The 20,277-nt window shown below is 35.7% G+C and overlaps 1 protein-coding gene across 2 annotated transcripts in view; it reads right to left on the bottom strand.

Annotated features, from left to right (window-relative positions):
• Positions 1–6,346: 6,346 nt before the first annotated feature.
• LOC127842446 (uncharacterized) overlaps positions 6,347–20,277 on the bottom strand; it is a 51,846-nt gene continuing 37,915 nt past the window's right edge. Inside the window, exons 1-2 of one of the 2 annotated variants that reach the window (XM_052371953.1) lie at positions 11,763–11,849; positions 6,347–7,520 (exon numbers count right to left, since the gene is read on the bottom strand). In XM_052371953.1, coding sequence (XP_052227913.1) covers positions 6,711–7,520 — 810 coding nt within the window. In that variant the 5' untranslated portion in view covers positions 11,763–11,849 and the 3' untranslated portion in view covers positions 6,347–6,710. Of the gene's footprint in view, positions 7,521–11,762; positions 11,850–20,277 lie in introns of those variants that run through there. The other variant, XM_052371954.1, reaches the window with a different exon arrangement.

The following is a 20,277-nucleotide window of genomic DNA, read 5'->3' as shown; positions in this document are numbered from 1 at the left end:
TTACAAAACTTAGAAATACTGAAAACTGTAGGCTTCCGGTCAAAGTTAGGATTTAACAATCTTGAAGAAACTTCGGACATATAAATCGTGTATCAGACCGGGGATTTACCTCGTTCTGAGAAAACGGGGTTTAATGCACATGCGTAAAATGTCGGTCCATATAATCCTCCTCAGTCTACACAGGCTAACCTGGAACTACACTTTAAGCCTAAAGTAGATTTTCGCTTATAAAATACCTATTTAAAAAAGATAATTCAATAAGAGCTTACTGTGTCTTCCCTGACCACATAGGCTAACCTTTACGAACATGCATTAATCCCCGTTTTCCTGGATACTCAATTCTATTTGTGGCGTGTCAGGTAAAGGTCAAGGTTCCTCGTTACAAAAAAGAAAGATGGTACTTCCGGGCAGTTATATGACTTTGCTGGTAATTAAACTCCTAAAATAAAAATAATAAGAGTGTTATCTTTGTGTATTTAGATATTCATTTGAGTTTGTTTTTTCATTATCAACAAACCAGCTTTTTTGTCCCCTATCGGTTTTTTTTTTTTTGGGGGGGGGGGATTTAATCTGACATTGTTAGCTCTCAAACAATTTATCAGCTTGTGAAGTGAAAATTACAAAGTGTAATAAATATATCACCTTTTGTAAAGGCGGGATTATCCTAGTCATTCAAATAATTTGCTTAAACGTGTCAAAATTCGGGATTTTTTTTAACAAACAACATTGTTATTCTTAAGTAAAAGCAAACAAGCCGGCCCGCTAGTTCGCACGTTTTTCAAATGCAATAACCAAACAGTGTCCCTTTGAAAGAGGTGCTCGTCTCAGTTCTTCGGCGTGTTAATTAACACGTGACTGCCAACAAGCCCCCCCCCCCCCCTTGATTTAATTAGACTCTCAGCAAATAAAAGGACAATAAGGTCCTCAAGTTGCAACATTGTACAACAATCAAGTATTTACAAAGCATAACATCCAAGATAAAACCGATATCGACGAAGGCAAAGTATCGGACTTATATAAAAGTAAGATAAAATAACATTAAGGAATTATAGGATAAATTACGCAATTTAATAATCAAAAATACTTTCTATGCCTAATGCATAAAGGTGTTTCTTTTACATTTTAAAGGCAAGATGCGATGTTAAAATACCAACATTAACTAATTTGTTTATTATACAGTGCGTAGGATTTTGAGTTTAAAAACTCAATGACTTAATGCAGAGACATTATAATCTTTATTATTTTTTATTATATTCATGTTAAAATAAATACTATTTTTAAAGCTTACGATATTGTTAAAATGTATTTTTATTTTGCAGATCCCGTGTTTTGACAGAACTATGACTACTATTTACGTGACATTTTCTGGCATTGTCGTTCCCTGTGACGTCACAAAGACTACCACGTGTTATGACGTCATACGCTTGTTTCGGTCGAGCAGACGCAAAGGTTACTATGCGATGTTCGAGTCAACCAGCGAAAAGCAGAAGCTGCTTCCGATGGAATTGTCGTTAATCAAGGTCATGACGTCATGGGGCATCGAGGGTTTCCGGAAGTCATTTGTTATCCGACCGGTGGACGCGCACACATTCGGACTTTCGAGGATGTCGCGTGAACAAAGAAGGCGTCATCGTCTGACCATAGGAGATAAAACGTCTGCTAGACAAGCGTTTCCGGAACTCCACGTGGGAGAGTATAGTGAGACAGGAGAACGAAAATCCCGCCCGTCATATGCCGGTAAAACTGACGAATATCGAGGGAAATTAGACATTATGAATCGCTTTATTCAAGACACAGATGTTTACAATGCACGATGCTCTTCGCGACTGAATGACTCGCATGACACCGTTGAAGAGGGCGATTTGACAGAGGAACTTCCGATGAGGACACCTGGTGACGGCATGGAGACAGAATTTGTCGCTTCAGGAATACAGAGGGACCGGATGTGCAATACTTGTTGGGACACGGATGAAGGCGGATTCAGCGAGAGCGAATCTGACGTTAGTGACCTGAACAAATGCTTAATTGCCAGCTCCAACGACACGCGCACCGCGGAATTCTGCTGGTCCGAGACAGAGAGCGCCTCTGTTGACGACAGCGACTGCAGCAGCGTCGGTGAACTAGAGAAGAACGTGCTATGGGACCGCGAAGCGTCGCACTGTCGCCTCGACCGAGTTCCCGGTTGTAAGAAGGCGGTCTGGCCCTGGTTCCTTTACTCGTCTGTTGAACCCGAAATGGACGAGGGATGCAGCTCTACAGGAAGTGACCTCATGTAACTCTAATACCATATTGCTGTATGTAAATAATACTGCTTCGTTAAGTCTTGTAATTTCTTTATAATATGTGCTAAAATAAATAATATTATTTAAAATACAGAACGCGTACATTTGTTTAGGTTGTTGTTGAATTTTTACGGTCTGGAATTCCGTTATTTCGCTATACTATGTGATAAAATAAATTTTGTTAAACCGAAGATGTGAAGTCGTTCTTGTTGTTTTTCGGTAGGAAATAACGAAGAAGGTATGCACAAACGGCGTTAAACAATGATCGACATTAAGGCAGCGGTTGAAAGGATACTGGGTCGTTATTTTACACCAAAAATTAAATCAAAAACAATAAAAAGAAGTTGTATTGTATCGTAAAAAAGGTATGAAAGGGGCCTTTTCACAGATTTTGGCATGTATTAAAGTTTGTCATTAAATGCTTTATATTGATAAATGTAAACATTGGATCTAAAAAGCTCCAGTAAAAAAAACAAGAATAAAATTAAAGAAAGAAAAAAAGTTAACCCTCAACTGGGCTCGAACCACTGACCCCTGGAGTAAAAGTCTATCGCTTAGACCACTTGATTATCCGTGCTCATACAATGAGTGACGTATTTTATTCTTTATATAAGCAATCCTAGTAGTATCCCAAAATATAACGACAACAACAAAACACTCCAAATTATTCAATCGTTTCGCGTTGCGACGTTTTATAAATTTCAGGTTTTTACATCGTCAAAAGATCCATATAATGGCTATTTTAGAGCATGGTTAATGTTCAGCATTACTATTTCCTCACAAATATCATAACTACAACGAAAAAGTGCGAAGCAGATTTTTATTTTTTATTTTGTCAATTTACCAAGACGTGAAAACGCCCCTTTAATTTGGGATTGATTATCACTGCGCTTTATTAAAACAGGGCCCGTATTTACCAACCAATCTTAGACCTAAGTCTTAAATGAAATAGTTATGAGACGGTTTTGGTCTAGTAGTATTAAACAGTTCAGTAAGACATCAATAGTTTACTTGTAAAAATTAAACTACATAATTTAGAACATTTTTAATAAGTAAAAACTTATAGCCTGTTCATATTCAATAGCTCATCGCATTGTCTTGGTTCGAAGTCTTTTCTTTATTTCGGAAACGGAGAACGGGTTTGCGAATATATACACATACATTTTTTGTCGCAAATTCACGGATTACGGAGCAAAATATATCAAAATTTCAGATCCAAATAGACAAATGTTTTGTTTCAGAATTAGTAATCGTTAAAATGAATCACACAATTTAAATCGTCAATTATACAGCTAGAACAGAACATTTTAATGTTATTAAAATTATTATTATTATTATTATTTTTATATAGTTGAAATATTATTTTCAATGTAAAGACACAACACGAACAATTGAGATCAGAACAGAACAATACAAGCCTATATTGATTATTCTGTCTGGGTTTATGCAAATTAGGTGACAAATGTCAATGTTAATACTTGAATTGGATTTGGTTATGTTTTTTAATACCCGAACGTTGCGCAAGTTAAAAGTTTTATTAGCGAGTTTAATTGTAGAATGGTTGACAAATTTTAACAAGAGTCGTATGGGGAAATGAATAACAGCTCTGTATTATATATGTATACACACAGTTTTTAATACGTCTGTGTAATATGATGAATATTAAGACTTGCTTTCTAAACCTCTGCGCTTATTTTTGTGTAAGATTATGAGTATCTGCTCACCCATTTAGAATCCGAATTTGCAGATATGCTCAGAATAATATTTCACGTATGAACGTTATTGTTTATGATGCATTGAGTTTGATTTATAAGACGAAAACCCTTTTATATGTATATGTCGCTGACAAAAATTAATTAGCCGTATATTTTATACTAACCTATCTGTATATTAATTCCACAAGTTATAAGTTTCGTGTGACGTGTAATGCATTTCTCTACTTCCTCCAAGGAACATACTTGCTCTTGAAATGTAGTGTGTTAAATTGCATTTATATTTTTAAATGATTATTGTATGCTATACAATATGATTTTGTTATACTGATTCACATGACAGAAAATAAGGTGTATAATTATGTAAGAATGAAGTCGATGTTCTGTTGTATAAGTCTGAATAAACTGTCTGTCTGTGTGTCTGTCTTTGTTTCACATGTCACAAAATACACTGAACATACATGCACTGTGACAACAGTTGAGCAAATATTAAATATATAAGTACACAATTTCATGAAACATGAATGTAGTCGGAAAAACTATATTCAATAAATTGTGGGGCGGTCTTTGGAGATTTATTATCTACTTAGCTGATACAAACTATCACAGAAGAATATCAGGTTTCAATAAACGAGCTTGAAGGTTACATTTACAAAATACATAAAACAGCTGGACGTAACTAATTAGCAATAAAGTTCTGTGAAGTTATTACGAAATGCTGATGTGTAAAAAAACAACAACAAAATTTAGAATAAAAACAACAACGACAGCATATATAAACAAGAGGGTCATAGGTCCTAAGGCGCTTACCTGCGACCGTAAGGAACTTAATTACTTTGTGATCATGACATAATGGAACAAAATGAAAGTACGTCATTAAACATTCACATCTAATGTTTATGTTAATTTTTTTCGGCTGAGATATCGTTAGAGCAAATATTCTGATCAATATCCACAAGTGTTAAGAAGCTTTTTCTTTCATTTTGCGTTGTGGCATACTTTTTGACCTCACGTAACCAAATTTCGAACTCAGCAAAGATATCATTGTTGCAAACGTTTTGACCAGGTTCATGATGATTGCATTATAAATGTGAAGGATAGAGTGTAAAAACGGTAAATATTGACGATCCAAGACGGACGACAAACGCCGGACAAAAGGTGATCACAAAAGCTCATCGTGAGCACGGAGTGCTCTCGTGAACTAAAAAAGAATAATCATGGTTAAAAATTGATAAGTTAAAATTTAGTAAAGAAGGAGCAAGCGTTTTCAACCCATTCGGGTAATCTACATTGATCAGTAATATAATGTTATTGCGGCGACAAAAGACAATATAAAGATAAAAGAACAACAACAACGAAAATCAAAATCAAAAAGGCAACACCATTTAAAAGAGAATATACATGTAAAGGCACTACAATAAAAGTTCCGAAAACCACTTCTGTACTATGTACTTCGACCAATAACAATTCAGATGTATTTAGTTATGTCTACAGAAAATTCTGTTTTTAAAGTATCGCAATAGTTGTCACGAAAAAATAAAATAATAAAACATGACAGAACGGTAAGCAATAATCAGGATAAAACATAATTCATGTTAAAATTTTCAAAATAAGTTTATGAATACCCATTAATTTATTGAAGTTTACCCATAAGAATAATATAAGTAATTGTATGAGGCATATGGTATATAGAACAATAACATTTATTATTATATCATTATATTTTCATTAAAGTATTTTTGTTTGTAAACTAATGTGCGATAAACGAGCTCCTTAATAAACCCTACCATTGCGACTAAGTGAGTTTATTCAGAATTCTATATAATTGTGTTGATAAATACGATTATCATTTTACAATTCTATAAATCCCGGGGCACGCGATAAAAAGTAATCAATGAGGAGTATTTTATTTAACGTGTGTAACGATATGCGTTTAATGACAACAACAACACAGGATGACATAATATAGCGTTCAGAACCAAAAATATCGACGAAATTCTGCTTCTTTTCAATGATGTGCGTCAATAAACCGATGGCAGTTGTATTGGGATAATTTTTCAAATTCACGGCAACAAACATGAATCATATACAAAATAAACTATGCCATTTTATAGTTTTCAATATCCTGATTTTTAACTATTTATATTTTTTCAATGCCATATACATATTTTATGTACATGTATTGTTCTTTTTTAATTGTGGTGAAAAATAACGGACCCTGATCATTAATCGGCTCGTAATGTACAAGGATTGTTAATAAAGATCCCGTTTGTTCATTCTTTATTAGCGGGAAACAGATAAACAACAATCACACATATAAACAACAATCACACATAAAGAACAAAACCAACGTATTTGATATGCGTTTTAATAACATTGTGTAGCACATTTCATTATACCAATAACAACAACAACAAACAGCAACAACTACAGCAAACAAATTTAAGTACTCATTCATATCACGTGACGTCACCCCTGTGTCATTCATATCACGTGACGTCATTCCCTGTGTAATTTATATCACGTGAAGTAACTCCTTGCGTCATTCATATCACGTGACGTCACTCCCTGTGTCATTCATATCACGTGACGTCACTCCATGTGTCATTCATATCACGTGACGTGATTCCCTGTAAGACTCTCATGGACGAGTGGACAAGATCTCCTCCCCACATCAGCTTACTTGGTCGGGGCCGCTAAGCCCTGCCTCGCACACCTACAGAACGTTCTTTTCCAGCTCTCCGACGCTGCTGCAGTCGCTGTCATTACAGAACGCGCTTTCAGCCTGTGACCAGTTGAAGTCCGCGATGCACGTGTCGTTGAAACTGGCTACGAAGCACTTGTTAAGCTCGCTAACGTCTGATCCACTATCGCTAAGTCCGTCTTCATCTGAATCCAAACAATTGACGCGCATCCGGTCCAACTGCAATCCTGAAGCCACAGACTCCCTCTCCTTGTCGTCATCACGTAACCTCCCCAGAAGCACTTCTGTCAATGCCTTGTATGCCTCAGCGTCAAGCTCGTCATTCAGTCGCGAAGTGGACCGTCCGCTGTTAAATTTTACGTCAAGAAAAAAGCGATTCATTATGTCCTGTTTACCAAGAACTTCGTCAGATTTACCGGCAGTTGAGGCGCAGTATTTTTCTGTTACTGCATCCCGGTGAGGGCCCGTACACATGCGTTTAGTTGACGAATTCCTTCCGTGGGTCAGGCGGTGAAGTATCCTTTGCGCACGTGACATGCTCGCCAATCTGCACGTGTGAGCGTCTACTGGTCGGATCACCAAAGACTTCCGGAACCACTCGGCGCCCCATGACGTAATAACCTTGAGCACCGACGACTTCATCGAAAGCAGTATTTCCTTCTCACTGGTCGACTCGAATATTGCATAGTCACGTTTGATGCTGTTCGAGGTCAACATGCGGATGACGTCATAGCATGAAGTTGTCTTTGTTACGTCACAGGGAACGACGATTCCCGAGATTGTCACGTATATAGTAGTCATCGTTGTATCAGTACACGGCATCTGAAAATATACATATATTTATATTGATAACGTTATGCTTCGCAGCACTTTATTAAGTTAACATGAAAATAAGTAAACATAACAAGTAAACCATTTTTATCTGTTACTAAAACATGTAGAAGGTTAAATGTAAAGCATCTTTAATCATAAGGTCCATTAGATAACGTGTTATGTAAATTTAAAATTATCAACTGATATAAAAATCAAAATAAATTCATACCTACTGAATTCGAGAGGGCCAATATTTCGATATAAGGTGTATCTTGACGTAAGGCGTTGTTTTTTTTTCTATATGTATTCCTTTGAATGATTTTGGCTTCAGGTACTTATGGTCCTTTTATTTACTACGAGCCTCATTAAAGCACGCATGATTGTCAGAAGACACGTGTTAATCTGCGAGTTTGAGTAGCTAATTGACGCGAGCACCTCTTTCAAAGGCGTAATTAATTGACGCGAGTCACTGTTAGCTTTTTACATTTGTTAACGTGTGAAATAGCCGGCCGGTAGGTGTGATTGAATTGAAAAAATAAAATTGTTTTTTTTTGGAATATCAAAAAATGACTTTGTTCATTACTCGAGCTAAATGCCTGCTGTAGCAAATTATTTCAATAAATCGGTGATAATCTCTTAACAAAAGATAACCTTTTTATTACCAACCGATTTGTAATTTTAAATTATTCCTCCACAAGATGAAACGACTTATTGAAAAGGTAAAATTAAGTAAATGATATTAAAGCGCGCATTGCAATAATCAAGGTGTAAAAAAATATTCGGATAACCTTAATAAATTCTTAAAATAAGGATAGAATTATTTGTTGCACACGTGTTTTAATTTCATGCAGTTTTTTATCTGTTTACTTTTGTTAAATAAGTTTGCTAGCAATGGGGGAGGACTGACAAGAAAGTAATTAAACATTTAAATAACATACCATCTTGGAATAATAATATTAACTTTTATTAAAGCAATTATCCTTGAATTTATTATTGAAATAATTTGCTTAAAACAGGCATTCAGTCCGAGTATTGTACTAAGTCATTATTTCGCTTCAAGAAAAACAACAATGTTAATTTTGAAATAAACCCCAACTACCCGTACATTCGTTAACACCTGAGTCAAGTGCAAACACCTAACAATGACTCGCGCGAATTCATTTCGCCGATGAAAGGTATGCTCATGTAAATAAGCTACTCAAAGTCAATTGTCTGCTAACGACCGTGCATATATTAATTAATCTCTTATAAATAAAGCCAACATTAAGGACCTACAATAAAACATCATTTCAAGTTAGTCCAATTAAAAAACATACTTCCAAGAAACAACCGATTCGCATACTCTCGGATTCAGTAAGTATGTTTACGTACATATTGTTACAACTGTTTGTTATAAAATAAAATATGTGTACATTGTACACTTGTTGAATATTACCTTGTATTATAAGATGCATTATTTACATTTCAAAAGCGACATGGTTTGTTGTAACATAAGTAAATACGACGAATATTTGTTATAAGTGCCTTAGAATTCAGTACGGGGACTGAACGCGTCTATGTGTAGACATTCAGGAAATGCTTAACTTTTAATGATTAGGTTGTTTTTTTTTCCTTAAATGTTATACTAAGAAGCATTTCTTTATCAATATATTACATTTTGCAGACGCCGTATACAACGATGACTACTATGTACGTCACGATCTTTGGCATCGTCGTTCCCTGTGACGTCACAAAAACAACTACGTGCTATGACGTAATCCGCTTGTTGACGTCGAGCAGCAGAAAACGAGACTTTGCGATGTTCGAGTCGACCAGTGAGAAAGAGAAACTGCTTCCAATGGAGTCGCCGGTGCTCAAGGTTATTACGTCATGGGGCGCCGAGGGTTACATGAAATTGTTGGTGATCCGACCAGTGGACGTGCATACCTGCAGACTGGCAAGCATGTCTCGTGCGCAGAGAAGGCTTTATCGTCTTGTCCGTGATGGGAAGTCGTCTGCAAGACGCGTGTGTACCGGCCTTCGCCAGGAGGCCGACGGAGAGTCTTTCATAGGAAAATCATGCCCCATAAATGACAGTGAGCCTGACGAAGTTCGTGGAAAGCTGGACATAATGAGTCGCTTTTTTCTTGACATCGACTTGTACAACGGGTGGTCACATTCGCCACTGGAGGCCGTGCATTACGCGAATGAAAACGAGACTTTGACAGAGGAACTTTCGGCGAGGACATGTTGTGACGGCAAAGATAGGGAGTATGAGGCAGGATCGAAGCAGGAAAGGAAGTTCGTCACGTTTAGGGACTCAGATGAAGATGGACTTAGTAATAGTGAATCCGACGTAAGTGAGTCAAACAAGTGCTTCATAGCCAGTTTCAACGACACTTGCGCCGCGGACTTTCACTATCAGCATTGTCTGAGCGCTGGAGAGAAACGTGATATAGGACTCAGAGGTGGCGTCCTGTCGCCGCGATAGAGTTCTCTGATGTGAGGAAGCGGCCTGTTATATTTTCCTCAACTCCTTGACGAAACCCGTAAGTAACGAAGGGGTGACTGTAACATTACTGAGTGACTGTCATACTGAAACTTTGTCATTTTATTATTGTTTATTTTTATTGTAACGAATAAATGGGCCACAAGTTATAAGTTGTTGTGTTTTTTTATATTATATATTATGCTTGTTTTTTCCGCTTTCGGCAGTTCGTGTAATACAGAGGACCTTTATGAACTAACAAGAACTTGATCGACAATAAGGAACAAACTCTGGAAGTTAAAATGTTGAAGCTTAAAAGTCGGAACATCTGAGGACAAGACGGACAGACGAACATACGTCCTTTATGTTTTGAGAATGAACACATTTACTTCACAAGTAATGAGAGTATACACATTAATGAAATCGAATTGATAAATACTTGAAAATCAATTTGTTAATATTGATCTTTTCAAATTAATTTCACTTCAAATTAGGCAGACCAATAAATTAACTTGTCATAATATGTTATAAATTTTAATACCAAATTAATAAATGAAGATCTTTTTCATATTATGAATACATGTTTATTTAATGCAGGATGAAAACCTAATCAATTTTCTCACTAGCCTAACTATGGACTTCTTTTCTAACTTTCAAATTTAAATGCCATATTTTGTTTTGAAACATATGCCATGTATATTACATGTCGGCAGCAATAAAAAATATGAAAAATCATAAAAAGACTAAAGATAAATAGCTTTCACACGAAATACATGTATATAGAGAATACTAGGTTAGCGTTGAATACAGAGAAGTTTATGTTGCGAGGCTTAGAACGCCGGAAGCGCGAGCCTTGGCGAGCGCTTTCGGTGTTCGAGCCGAGCAACATAAACTTCTCTGTATTCAACGCTAATCCTAGTATTCTATTTATCCCATTTGGTTTTTCAACGTGACATTTAACATAAATAGATCTAATAACCTTAACACTAATTTTAATTCAGTCATAAAAGCGCTTAAAATCTAACAAATGTAACCATGCGTAGTGATATACATGTATTTGTTATGGTACGCAAAATAGTCTTTAAAAAATTCACACACAAACTGTAAAACAAGTAAAAATATCATCATATGCCTACATTCAATTTTTACGCAGTATGCGAATTTTAATACATTACGACCGCGAAAAGATGATTGATTTTACTTTACTATAATTCATTTTATTTTCGAAAGAAAATGATCAAAATCCAATATGGCGGCGATTGCTCTGACAAAATGCTGTCGATGTCAACATACATGTAGTTAATATAAATTGCCGCCTAAGAGTCTTTTGATGATTTTTGCTTTGGCAGACTCAGATTTATTCTGAACGCGAATTATTTCAGCTAAACATACATGTACACCATCGACGACCTAGTTCTGGCTACCATAACTTTAAATGTCGCTTTTTATGATTTTTGACTGGCGCGACTTTGTACAGCTCTGTCAATACTAAACAAACTGTACGCTGAAGTTTCTTTAGCTATCAACGACCTTGACAATTTTGACGAGTAAACAGACCATTGCAGCGACTGACACTTTATTTGACAAAATATACAGGGTAATACGTTTTCCGACTTCGGACGACGAATTTAAGGACGCGCAGAACGTGTTTTTTATATAATGTAATGGGTATGCCGTGTGTGATCCGATGCATCAATGGCGCCCATGTTAAAATCATTTCCCCGACAACAGGGAACGACACAAGTACAAACAAAAATCAAAACACGTAAGAACTAGTATCTTACCTTTAATTATCCTTTAAAATCCATCTATTATCCATTTAACTCAATAATTGACGATTTTGCATCTAGGGTCTTTAATAATTACTTTAGCATACTTTTATAAAGACCCTTATGCCATTCTATCACTTCATAAATTCAAATGAGTTTATGAACGCGATAAACTTTCTTCTTCGTCACACGCTACGTCATGTACTCTACATTACTGCTGTTCAAATGAACCGGAGCAGTTTATCTAATAATAGCCGTTGGTAAACTCGGTTGCATTTGCAGATTTCTGCATACAAACATAATTATGTTTAAACTTGCACTATGTTTTATTTATCTATGGTAAATGCCCTTATTGTACGAAAAAATAATTTAATATATAAATACACAAAGAATGGAAAACATTCCAGTACACAACAGATAAATGAGTAGAAAATACCCGTGTACAAAATGGGACGTTCCCAATTCCAATGTGGTGCTATTTTTACCATCTTATACTTAACACAGCTCTATGCCTAACGTGAATTAAATAGGAAAGCAAACATAGCAGATTATTCATGAACTGTGCGATATGTGTATGGCTTGTTGTACATTCTTAATATTTAAGTTAAATGTCAAAAGTAGATCTATATGCTTTGGTTATAAACAATGCACATTACACGAAATTAGTCAAATGTGATCAATTGACAATTCAGATATGTCGACATACAGTACATGTAGAAAACATGTGAAATAAGTCGCGTTTATAATAAATCGTCAAAAAAATGGGGAAAATGACGCAATAAGTATGTCATTTTATGACGCCATCAATCAGATGATTCATTAAACGGATGGCGAAAAAGTATAACATATGACTAGATTTAAAGGTTGAAGGTCGTATAATTTTGAAGCTTAAGTTTTGTCGACTTTGTTTCTTATGAAAAATCATTCAGTGGTAAAGTAAATATAAATAAAAAAATTAACAAAACAAAAATCGTGTAATTTGTTATTTTATTTCAACATTTCTTTTGGTGAATGTGTCATATATATTTTTTTCTGCAAAATATGCACATTTCCTTTTAATGGGTGTCCTTAAAATTCGATAAATGAACCAAACAATATCGACCTAATTTTAGCGCATATCGCATGACGTCATTTAAAAAGTAGTCCGTGCACGCGACAGGTATATTCCACAGTGTTGAATACAAGCAAGTATATTCCACAACGTGTTATACCGTCAATGTCGCGGTGAAAATGGGATAAATCAGTCACTCCAAATGCATCCCAATTATCAACAATCAATTACTGTCGTCATCGTTGACTTCCGGGGGAACGCTGGGACGGATGAAGAAACACCGGAATGCAGAGTAGGCTCGGTTGCAGTAGTCATGTGTCGGGGAGACCTCCTTGGTAACCGCAGAACACGACATGACGTCATATCTGACGTCATCATTTCTGTCACTCGTATTGCCATCACGTAAAGACTGATAGTCGAGTGCCTGCCATGGCGTAGAGACTGACAGTCGAGCGCCTGCCATGACATAGAGACTGAAACGTTAACAATCCTGTTTCCCCATATACAGTTGTACACTCTTTTATATATATGTTGAAGAATTATCTAAACAAGCAAAGATCTCGGTATTTTAATTTATCCTGTCACATGCCTTTAAATCAGCCCGATAACCAGGTAACCTAATATCCCAAAAGATATTAGGCTAGATGACCACGTGACCTCGAATATCCGTCAGTTGCCCTCCGCGCATGCGCACGCCTGTACATTTTTCTATTAATAAAATATACTTGTTTTCAATTAAAAAAACAAAACAAAATACATGTAAAGCTGTTTGTTTAAACATTATTATTTAAACAGCATAATTTCTTATTTGTGTATTGAATTAATAACGATTGACTCGATTTCTGTGTTGTTTAACAAGATGGAAGCTAGCCTAAGCGTTTTGCATGACGTGAAGTAACAATGTTTTTGTTCGCGCGTGTTTTTTCACATATTAAATATATCAACACAAAATACTCAAAACCTAGATATTATAGAAACATTTCTACGAATGTGACAGGATAAATAGATTAATAGGTTGGTGACGTGGATGGAGAATGGTTATCTGGCTCGTCGGAGGATCTTATCGTGTTCGCCTTCGGCTCACCCGATCACTTCCTCCGACTTGCCAGATAACCATTCTCCATCCACGTCACCAACCTATTATTCTCTATATTTGCATAAAATAAACAGCCTTAAATAATTTATGTCTGATTTTTCATTGGCATAAATCTGAATCTTAATGCTAGAAAAAGACATGCAATACATATAAAATTTTATTTTATTCGGAGGAATTCCAGCGGACGTGATAAGATGGTGATGATGGTTCACTGTGGACGTGTCAGTAAAGGCTGGTGTTTGCGATCGTATTGACCGGATGAAAATAAAGGCTGGTGATAACTATCTAACTGAGCGGACGGTGCAAGACACCTTGGGCGTAATGGATATGGTATCCGCCTAGCGATCGGGGAGGTCAAGGGTTCGATCCCCACTGAGGGAGCGTTCTTGAGCATTTCACCAAAGACATCAAGTACTGGTACTAGGAAACGGACTCGAGAGCGTTTCGATAAGCCTAAGGCTTTTATGGAATTTTTGGTTTTGGTGCGGACTACACATGCGAATCTGGGACGACACTTTAATCACATGCATTAAGCCCCTTTCTCCCAAAACGGGGATCATTTGAAATGGGACGAATTAAATGGGCCAGGCAAACACAGATTTTCTCTGGTTTGACTTGAGCTCTGATGAAAGACAGTTTAAGACCGTATTTTCACGACTAATTTGAAAATCCTGATTATCACAATGTGGTCTCTTGGTGACGGGAGTGCGGGCGGAATCAGACAGGCTGTTTCCGGTCAATAAAGTTTGTTGTTGAAACTTTTTTTTCGCATATATTTACATGGATACGTTTATAAACCTTCTTAAATAAATACATACAAAAGATGTACACTCGATAAGTCGGGTATAGGTAAACATATCCTTCTTCAGCACTAGTTAGGAAGTTCACTAATATCTCTTACAATTTACCACCGTTTATATTTCTATTCAGGGACTATAACATATTGTATGCTATATTACACGACACCGTGACATTGTTCTTTAGAGATTGATATCTTAATCTCCATCAATAGTACATGATATTCTTCATTTATATTTATAGAATTTCCAAGATTTTTTTTAATCGATACACAAATTTTATATAAGGAAACAAAAAAAAACAGTTCTCAACATCTGTAAATAATTGTCTTGTTATTTCACACTCCTCATAATCTTCCCTGACCACATAGGCTAATCTTTACGAACAGCCATTAAGCCCCGTTTTCCCGGAGCACGGCTCAATTTTATATGTGGCGTGTCAGGTAAAAGTCAAGGTTCATCATTAGAAAAAAATGAAAAATGATTCTTCCGGACAGTTTTAAGGAATCTAGTGGTAATTATATTCCTATAATAAATAAAATAAGATTATTTTCAATCGTTTTTTATTTAGATATTTCAACAAAGCTGCGTATATTTCTATGGCAATTCAATGTCAGTCAAATTAAATATCTACATTTTTCATTGCAACTTCAATCGTAATTAAAATTAATTAATTAAAATCTTTTCTTTTTTTTGCGGGGGGGGGGGATTCAATTTGACATTGTTAGCTCTCATTTATCAGCTTGTAAAGTGAAAATTACACAGTGTAATAAATATATAATCTTTTGTAAAGGAGAGATTACCCTAGTCACTCAAATAATTTGCTTAAACGTGTCAAAGTTCGAGTGTTTGCAAAACAAACAACATTGTTATTTTGTAGTAAAAGCAAACAAGCCGACCCGCATTTCGCACGTTTTTCAAATGCAATAACCAAACAGTGTCCCTTTGAAAGAGGTGCTCGTGGCAATTAAGTTCTTCAGCGTGTAAATTAACACGTGACTGCCAGCAAGCCCCACCCCCGATTTAATTAGACTCTCGGCAAATAAAAGGACAACATGGCCATCGACATGCAACATTGTACAACGATAAGGTATTTACAAAGCATAACGTCCAAGATGAAACCGACATCGATAAAGGCAAAGAATCGGTCGTATATACAAGTATGATAAAATAACATTTAGGCATTATAGAATAAGTTATATGTAAAAATGTGTTTCTCTTCCATTTTAAAAGAAAGATGCGATGTAACAATAACAACATTCACTTATTTGTTTACTGTACAGTGCGTATGATATTGAGTTTAAAGAATCAACGACTATATGCTTAGTCATTAAAACTTTGTTATTTTTTATACTTTGTATGTTCAAATAAATACTTTTTTCAAAGCTTACCGTGTTGTTATAACGCATGTTTATTTTTCAGATGCCGTGTTTTGACAGAACTATGACAACTATTTACGTGACATTTTCTGGCATTGTCGTTCCTTGTAAAGTCACAAAGACTACCACGTGTCATGACGTCATCCGCTTGTTTCGGTCGAGCAGACGCACACGCTACTATGCGATGTTCGAGTCAACCAGCGAAAAGGAGAAGCTTCTTCCGATGGAATCGTCGGTGATCAAGGTCATGACGTCATGGGGCATCGAGAGTTTCCGGAAGTCATTTGTTATCCGACCGGTGGACGCGCACACATTAATACTTGCGAAGATGTCGCGTGAACAGAGAAAGTGTCATCGTCTGACCAGAGGAGATAAAACGTCTGCTAGACACGCGTTTCCGGAACTCCACGTGGTAGAGTATTGTGAGATAGAAGAACGAAAATCCCGACCCTCAAATGCCGGTAAGATTGACGAATATCGAGGGAAATTGGACATCATGAGTCGCTTTATTCGTGACACAGATTTTTACAATGCACAGCGCTCTTCGCGACTGAATGACTCACATGACACCGTTGAAGATGACGAGTTGACAGAGGAACTTCCGATGAGGACACCTGGTGACGGCATGGAGACAGAATCTGTCGCTTCAGGAATGAAGAAGGACCGAATATGCAATACTTTTTGGGACACGGATGAAGGCGGATACAGCGAGAGCGAATCTGACGTCGTCAGTGACCTGAATAAATGCTTCATGGTCAGCTTCAACGACACGCGCACCGCGGAACTCTGCTGGTCAGAGGCAGAGAGCGCCTTCGTTGACGACAGCGACTGCAGCAGCGTCTGTGAACTGGAGAAGAACGTGCTATGGGAATGCGAAGCGGCGTATTGTCGCCTCGACCGAGTGCCCGGTTGTAAGAAGGCGGTCTGGCCCTGGTTCCTGTTCTCGTCTGTGGAACCCGGATGTGACGAGGGATGCAGCTTCACAGGAAGTGACGTCATATAACTGTAATGACATATTGCTGTATGTAAATAATACTGCTTCGTTAAGTTTTGTTATTTCTTTATAACAGGTGCTAAAGTTAATAATATTTAAAATACGGAACGAGTAGATTTGTTTAGGTTGTTGTTGAAGTTTGACGGTCCGGAATTCCGTTATTTCGCTATAATATGTGCTAAAATAAATAATGTTAAACCGAAGAATGTGAAGTTGTTCTTGTTGCTTTTAGGTTAGGTTTGTACAAACTGCGTTAAACAATGATCGACAATAAGACAGCTGATGCAAGGATACGGGGTCGTTATTTTACACCAAAATGAAAACAAAACAATAAAAGAAGTTTTATTGTATTGTACAAAAGATAGGAGACTGGTAATCTAGTTTGGGATTGACGATCACTGAGCTTTATCAAAACAGGGCCCGTTTTCACAAACCAATCTAAGAAGTCTTAAAAGAAATAGTTTTGAGACGGTTTTGGTCTAATAGTATTAAACAGTTGTACAAATTTAACTACACCATTTAGACCATTATTTACATAAGCAAAACGTATCATTGAATTGGATTTGGTTATGTTTTTGAAAACCCAAATGTTGCGTAAGTTAAGAGTTTTATTAGCGATTTAAAATGTAGACTGCTTGACAATTTTTAGCAAGATCGGAATGGTAGAATTAATAACAGCTCTGTATTAGATATGTATAAAGTATTTGATACGTCTTTGTAATATGATGCTTTTTTAGACTTGCTTTCTTAACCAGCGCGCTCATTTTTGTAAGATTATGAGTATCTGCTCATCCATTTAGAATCAAAATTGACAGATATGATCAGAATAATATTCCATGAAATGAACGTTATTGTTTATGATGCAATGAGTTTGATTTAGAAGACGAAAATCATGTTATTTGTATATCTGGCTGTTATAATAACTTAAGACAAAAACCAATAAGCCGTATATTTTATAATTAACCCATCACTTTATTAATTTCATGTGACGTGTAATATATGTCATTACCGCCTCGAAGGAACATTCTTGCTCTTGAAATGTGTTTTGCTAAATTGTACTTATATTGTTAAATGATTATTATATTTTATATAATGTGATTTTGTTATACCGATTCACTTGACAGGCAATAATGTGTATATCTAAGTATGAAGACGATGTACGGTTATATAAGTCTGACTAAACTGTCGGTCTGTCTATGTTTCACAAGAGTCATGATATACTGAACACACATGTATTCTGACACAGTTGATCAAATATAAAATATATAATTACACAATTTCATGAAAAATGAAGGTAGTCGGAGAAAACCTATATTTATTAAATTTTTATAGTGTAATCTTCTACTTTGCTGATACGAACTATTACAGAAAAATATTAGGTTACAATTAAAGAGCATGAAGGTTATATTTAAGATACAGAAAACAGCTAGACGTTCCTTATCAGAAATATAGTTATGTGAAGCTACCACGAAATGCTGATGTGTACAAAACAAGAACCAAAGTTAAGATTAAAGAACAGCGACGGCAGCATATATAATCAACAGGGTCATGGGTCCTATGGCGCTCACCTGAGACCGTAAGGAACTACTTGGACATAAAGACATCATGTAAATAATGAAACTTCATCATGAACCATGAACATTTAATTTTTATGCTCATTGTTTCGGATGAGATATTGTTAGAACAAAAGACCAATATCCAAAAGTGTTAACAAGCTTTTTCTTTAATTTTGCGTTGAGGCATACGTTTTGAACTCACGTGACCAAATTTCGAACTGAACTAAGATATCATTTGGGCAAATGTTTAGACCAAGTTTCATGATGATTATACTATGAATGTGACTGTAGAGTGTACACACGGTAAATATTGACGACACGAGATGTACGACAAACGACGGACGAAATATAATCATAAAAGCTCATCATGAGCACGATGTGCTTTCCAGAACTTATAAAGAATCATCATTGTTAATACAAATAAGTTAAATTCCAGTAAACAAGGAGCATCTGTTGTCGACTCATTCGGGTAATCTTCATTGACATCAGTCACATATTAATAATATTTTTTTATTGAGACAAAAAAGACAAATGAAGAAAATATAGCAACAATAACCAAAATAAAAATAAAGAAAGGCAACACCATTTAAAAAAGAGTATATGTAAAGGAACTACAATAAAAGTTCCGTTTTGAACAACTTCTGTACTATGTATTTCGACTTATAACAAGTCAAATATATTTCGTTAAGTCTGAAGAATGTTTTTTCAAAGTACCACAACAGTTGCCTTGAAATAACTACATCTAGCATATATTTGGCAATAAAACATTGAGAACGGTAAACAATAATCAGAATAAAACATAATTCATATTTAAATTTTCAAGATAAGTTATTGAACACCCAGTTATTTATTGAAGTTAACCCATAAGTATAAGTTTAAGAAATTATATGAGGCATGTGGTAAATAGAACAATAACATTTATTATTATATCATATTTTAATTGATGTACATTTCTTTGTTTATAAACAAATATGCGAAAAACGAGTAACTTCATTCAACATTCCATTACGACTAAGCCAGTTCATTTAGTATTTTATATACTTCTGTGGATAAATACGATTATTATTTTAAAATTCTGTAAATCCCGGGGCACGCGATAAAAAGTAATCAATGAGGAGTTTTTTAAATTTGAAACGTGAATAAAGATGTTCATTAAATGAGAACAACAACACAAGATAACATAATATACCGTCCAGAAACAAAAAAATCCACGAAATTCTGCTTCTTTTCAATGATACGCGTCAATAAACCGATGCAATGTGTTTTGGATAATGCTTCATATTTATTGCAACAAACATGAATGATAAATAAACTATGCCATTTTCGCTTTTTCAATCTCCTGGATTTTGACTATAAATAGTTATTTAATAACATACATATTTTGTTGTTTTTTTCTTAATTGTGTTATAAAAAGGACCCTCGTCATTAATCGGCTCGTTAGGTACGCGGATTGTAAATAAAGATCCCGTTTGTATATTCTTTTCTATCGGGATTCTTAAACGCATAAACAACAAGCACAACTCAAAAAAGAACAAATCCAACGTACTTAATAAGCGTATTCATAACATTTTGTAGCACATTTAATCGTAACAATGACAACACAAAAACAAAAAATAAAGCACAAAAATGGGTTTAACTATGTGAGTATTATCATGTT

The sequence above is a fragment of the Dreissena polymorpha genome, chromosome 8 (assembly GCF_020536995.1).
Source record: "Dreissena polymorpha isolate Duluth1 chromosome 8, UMN_Dpol_1.0, whole genome shotgun sequence".
Classification (NCBI taxonomy): domain Eukaryota; kingdom Metazoa; phylum Mollusca; class Bivalvia; order Myida; family Dreissenidae; genus Dreissena; species Dreissena polymorpha.
This window is presented reverse-complemented; position numbering and strand designations above follow the sequence as displayed.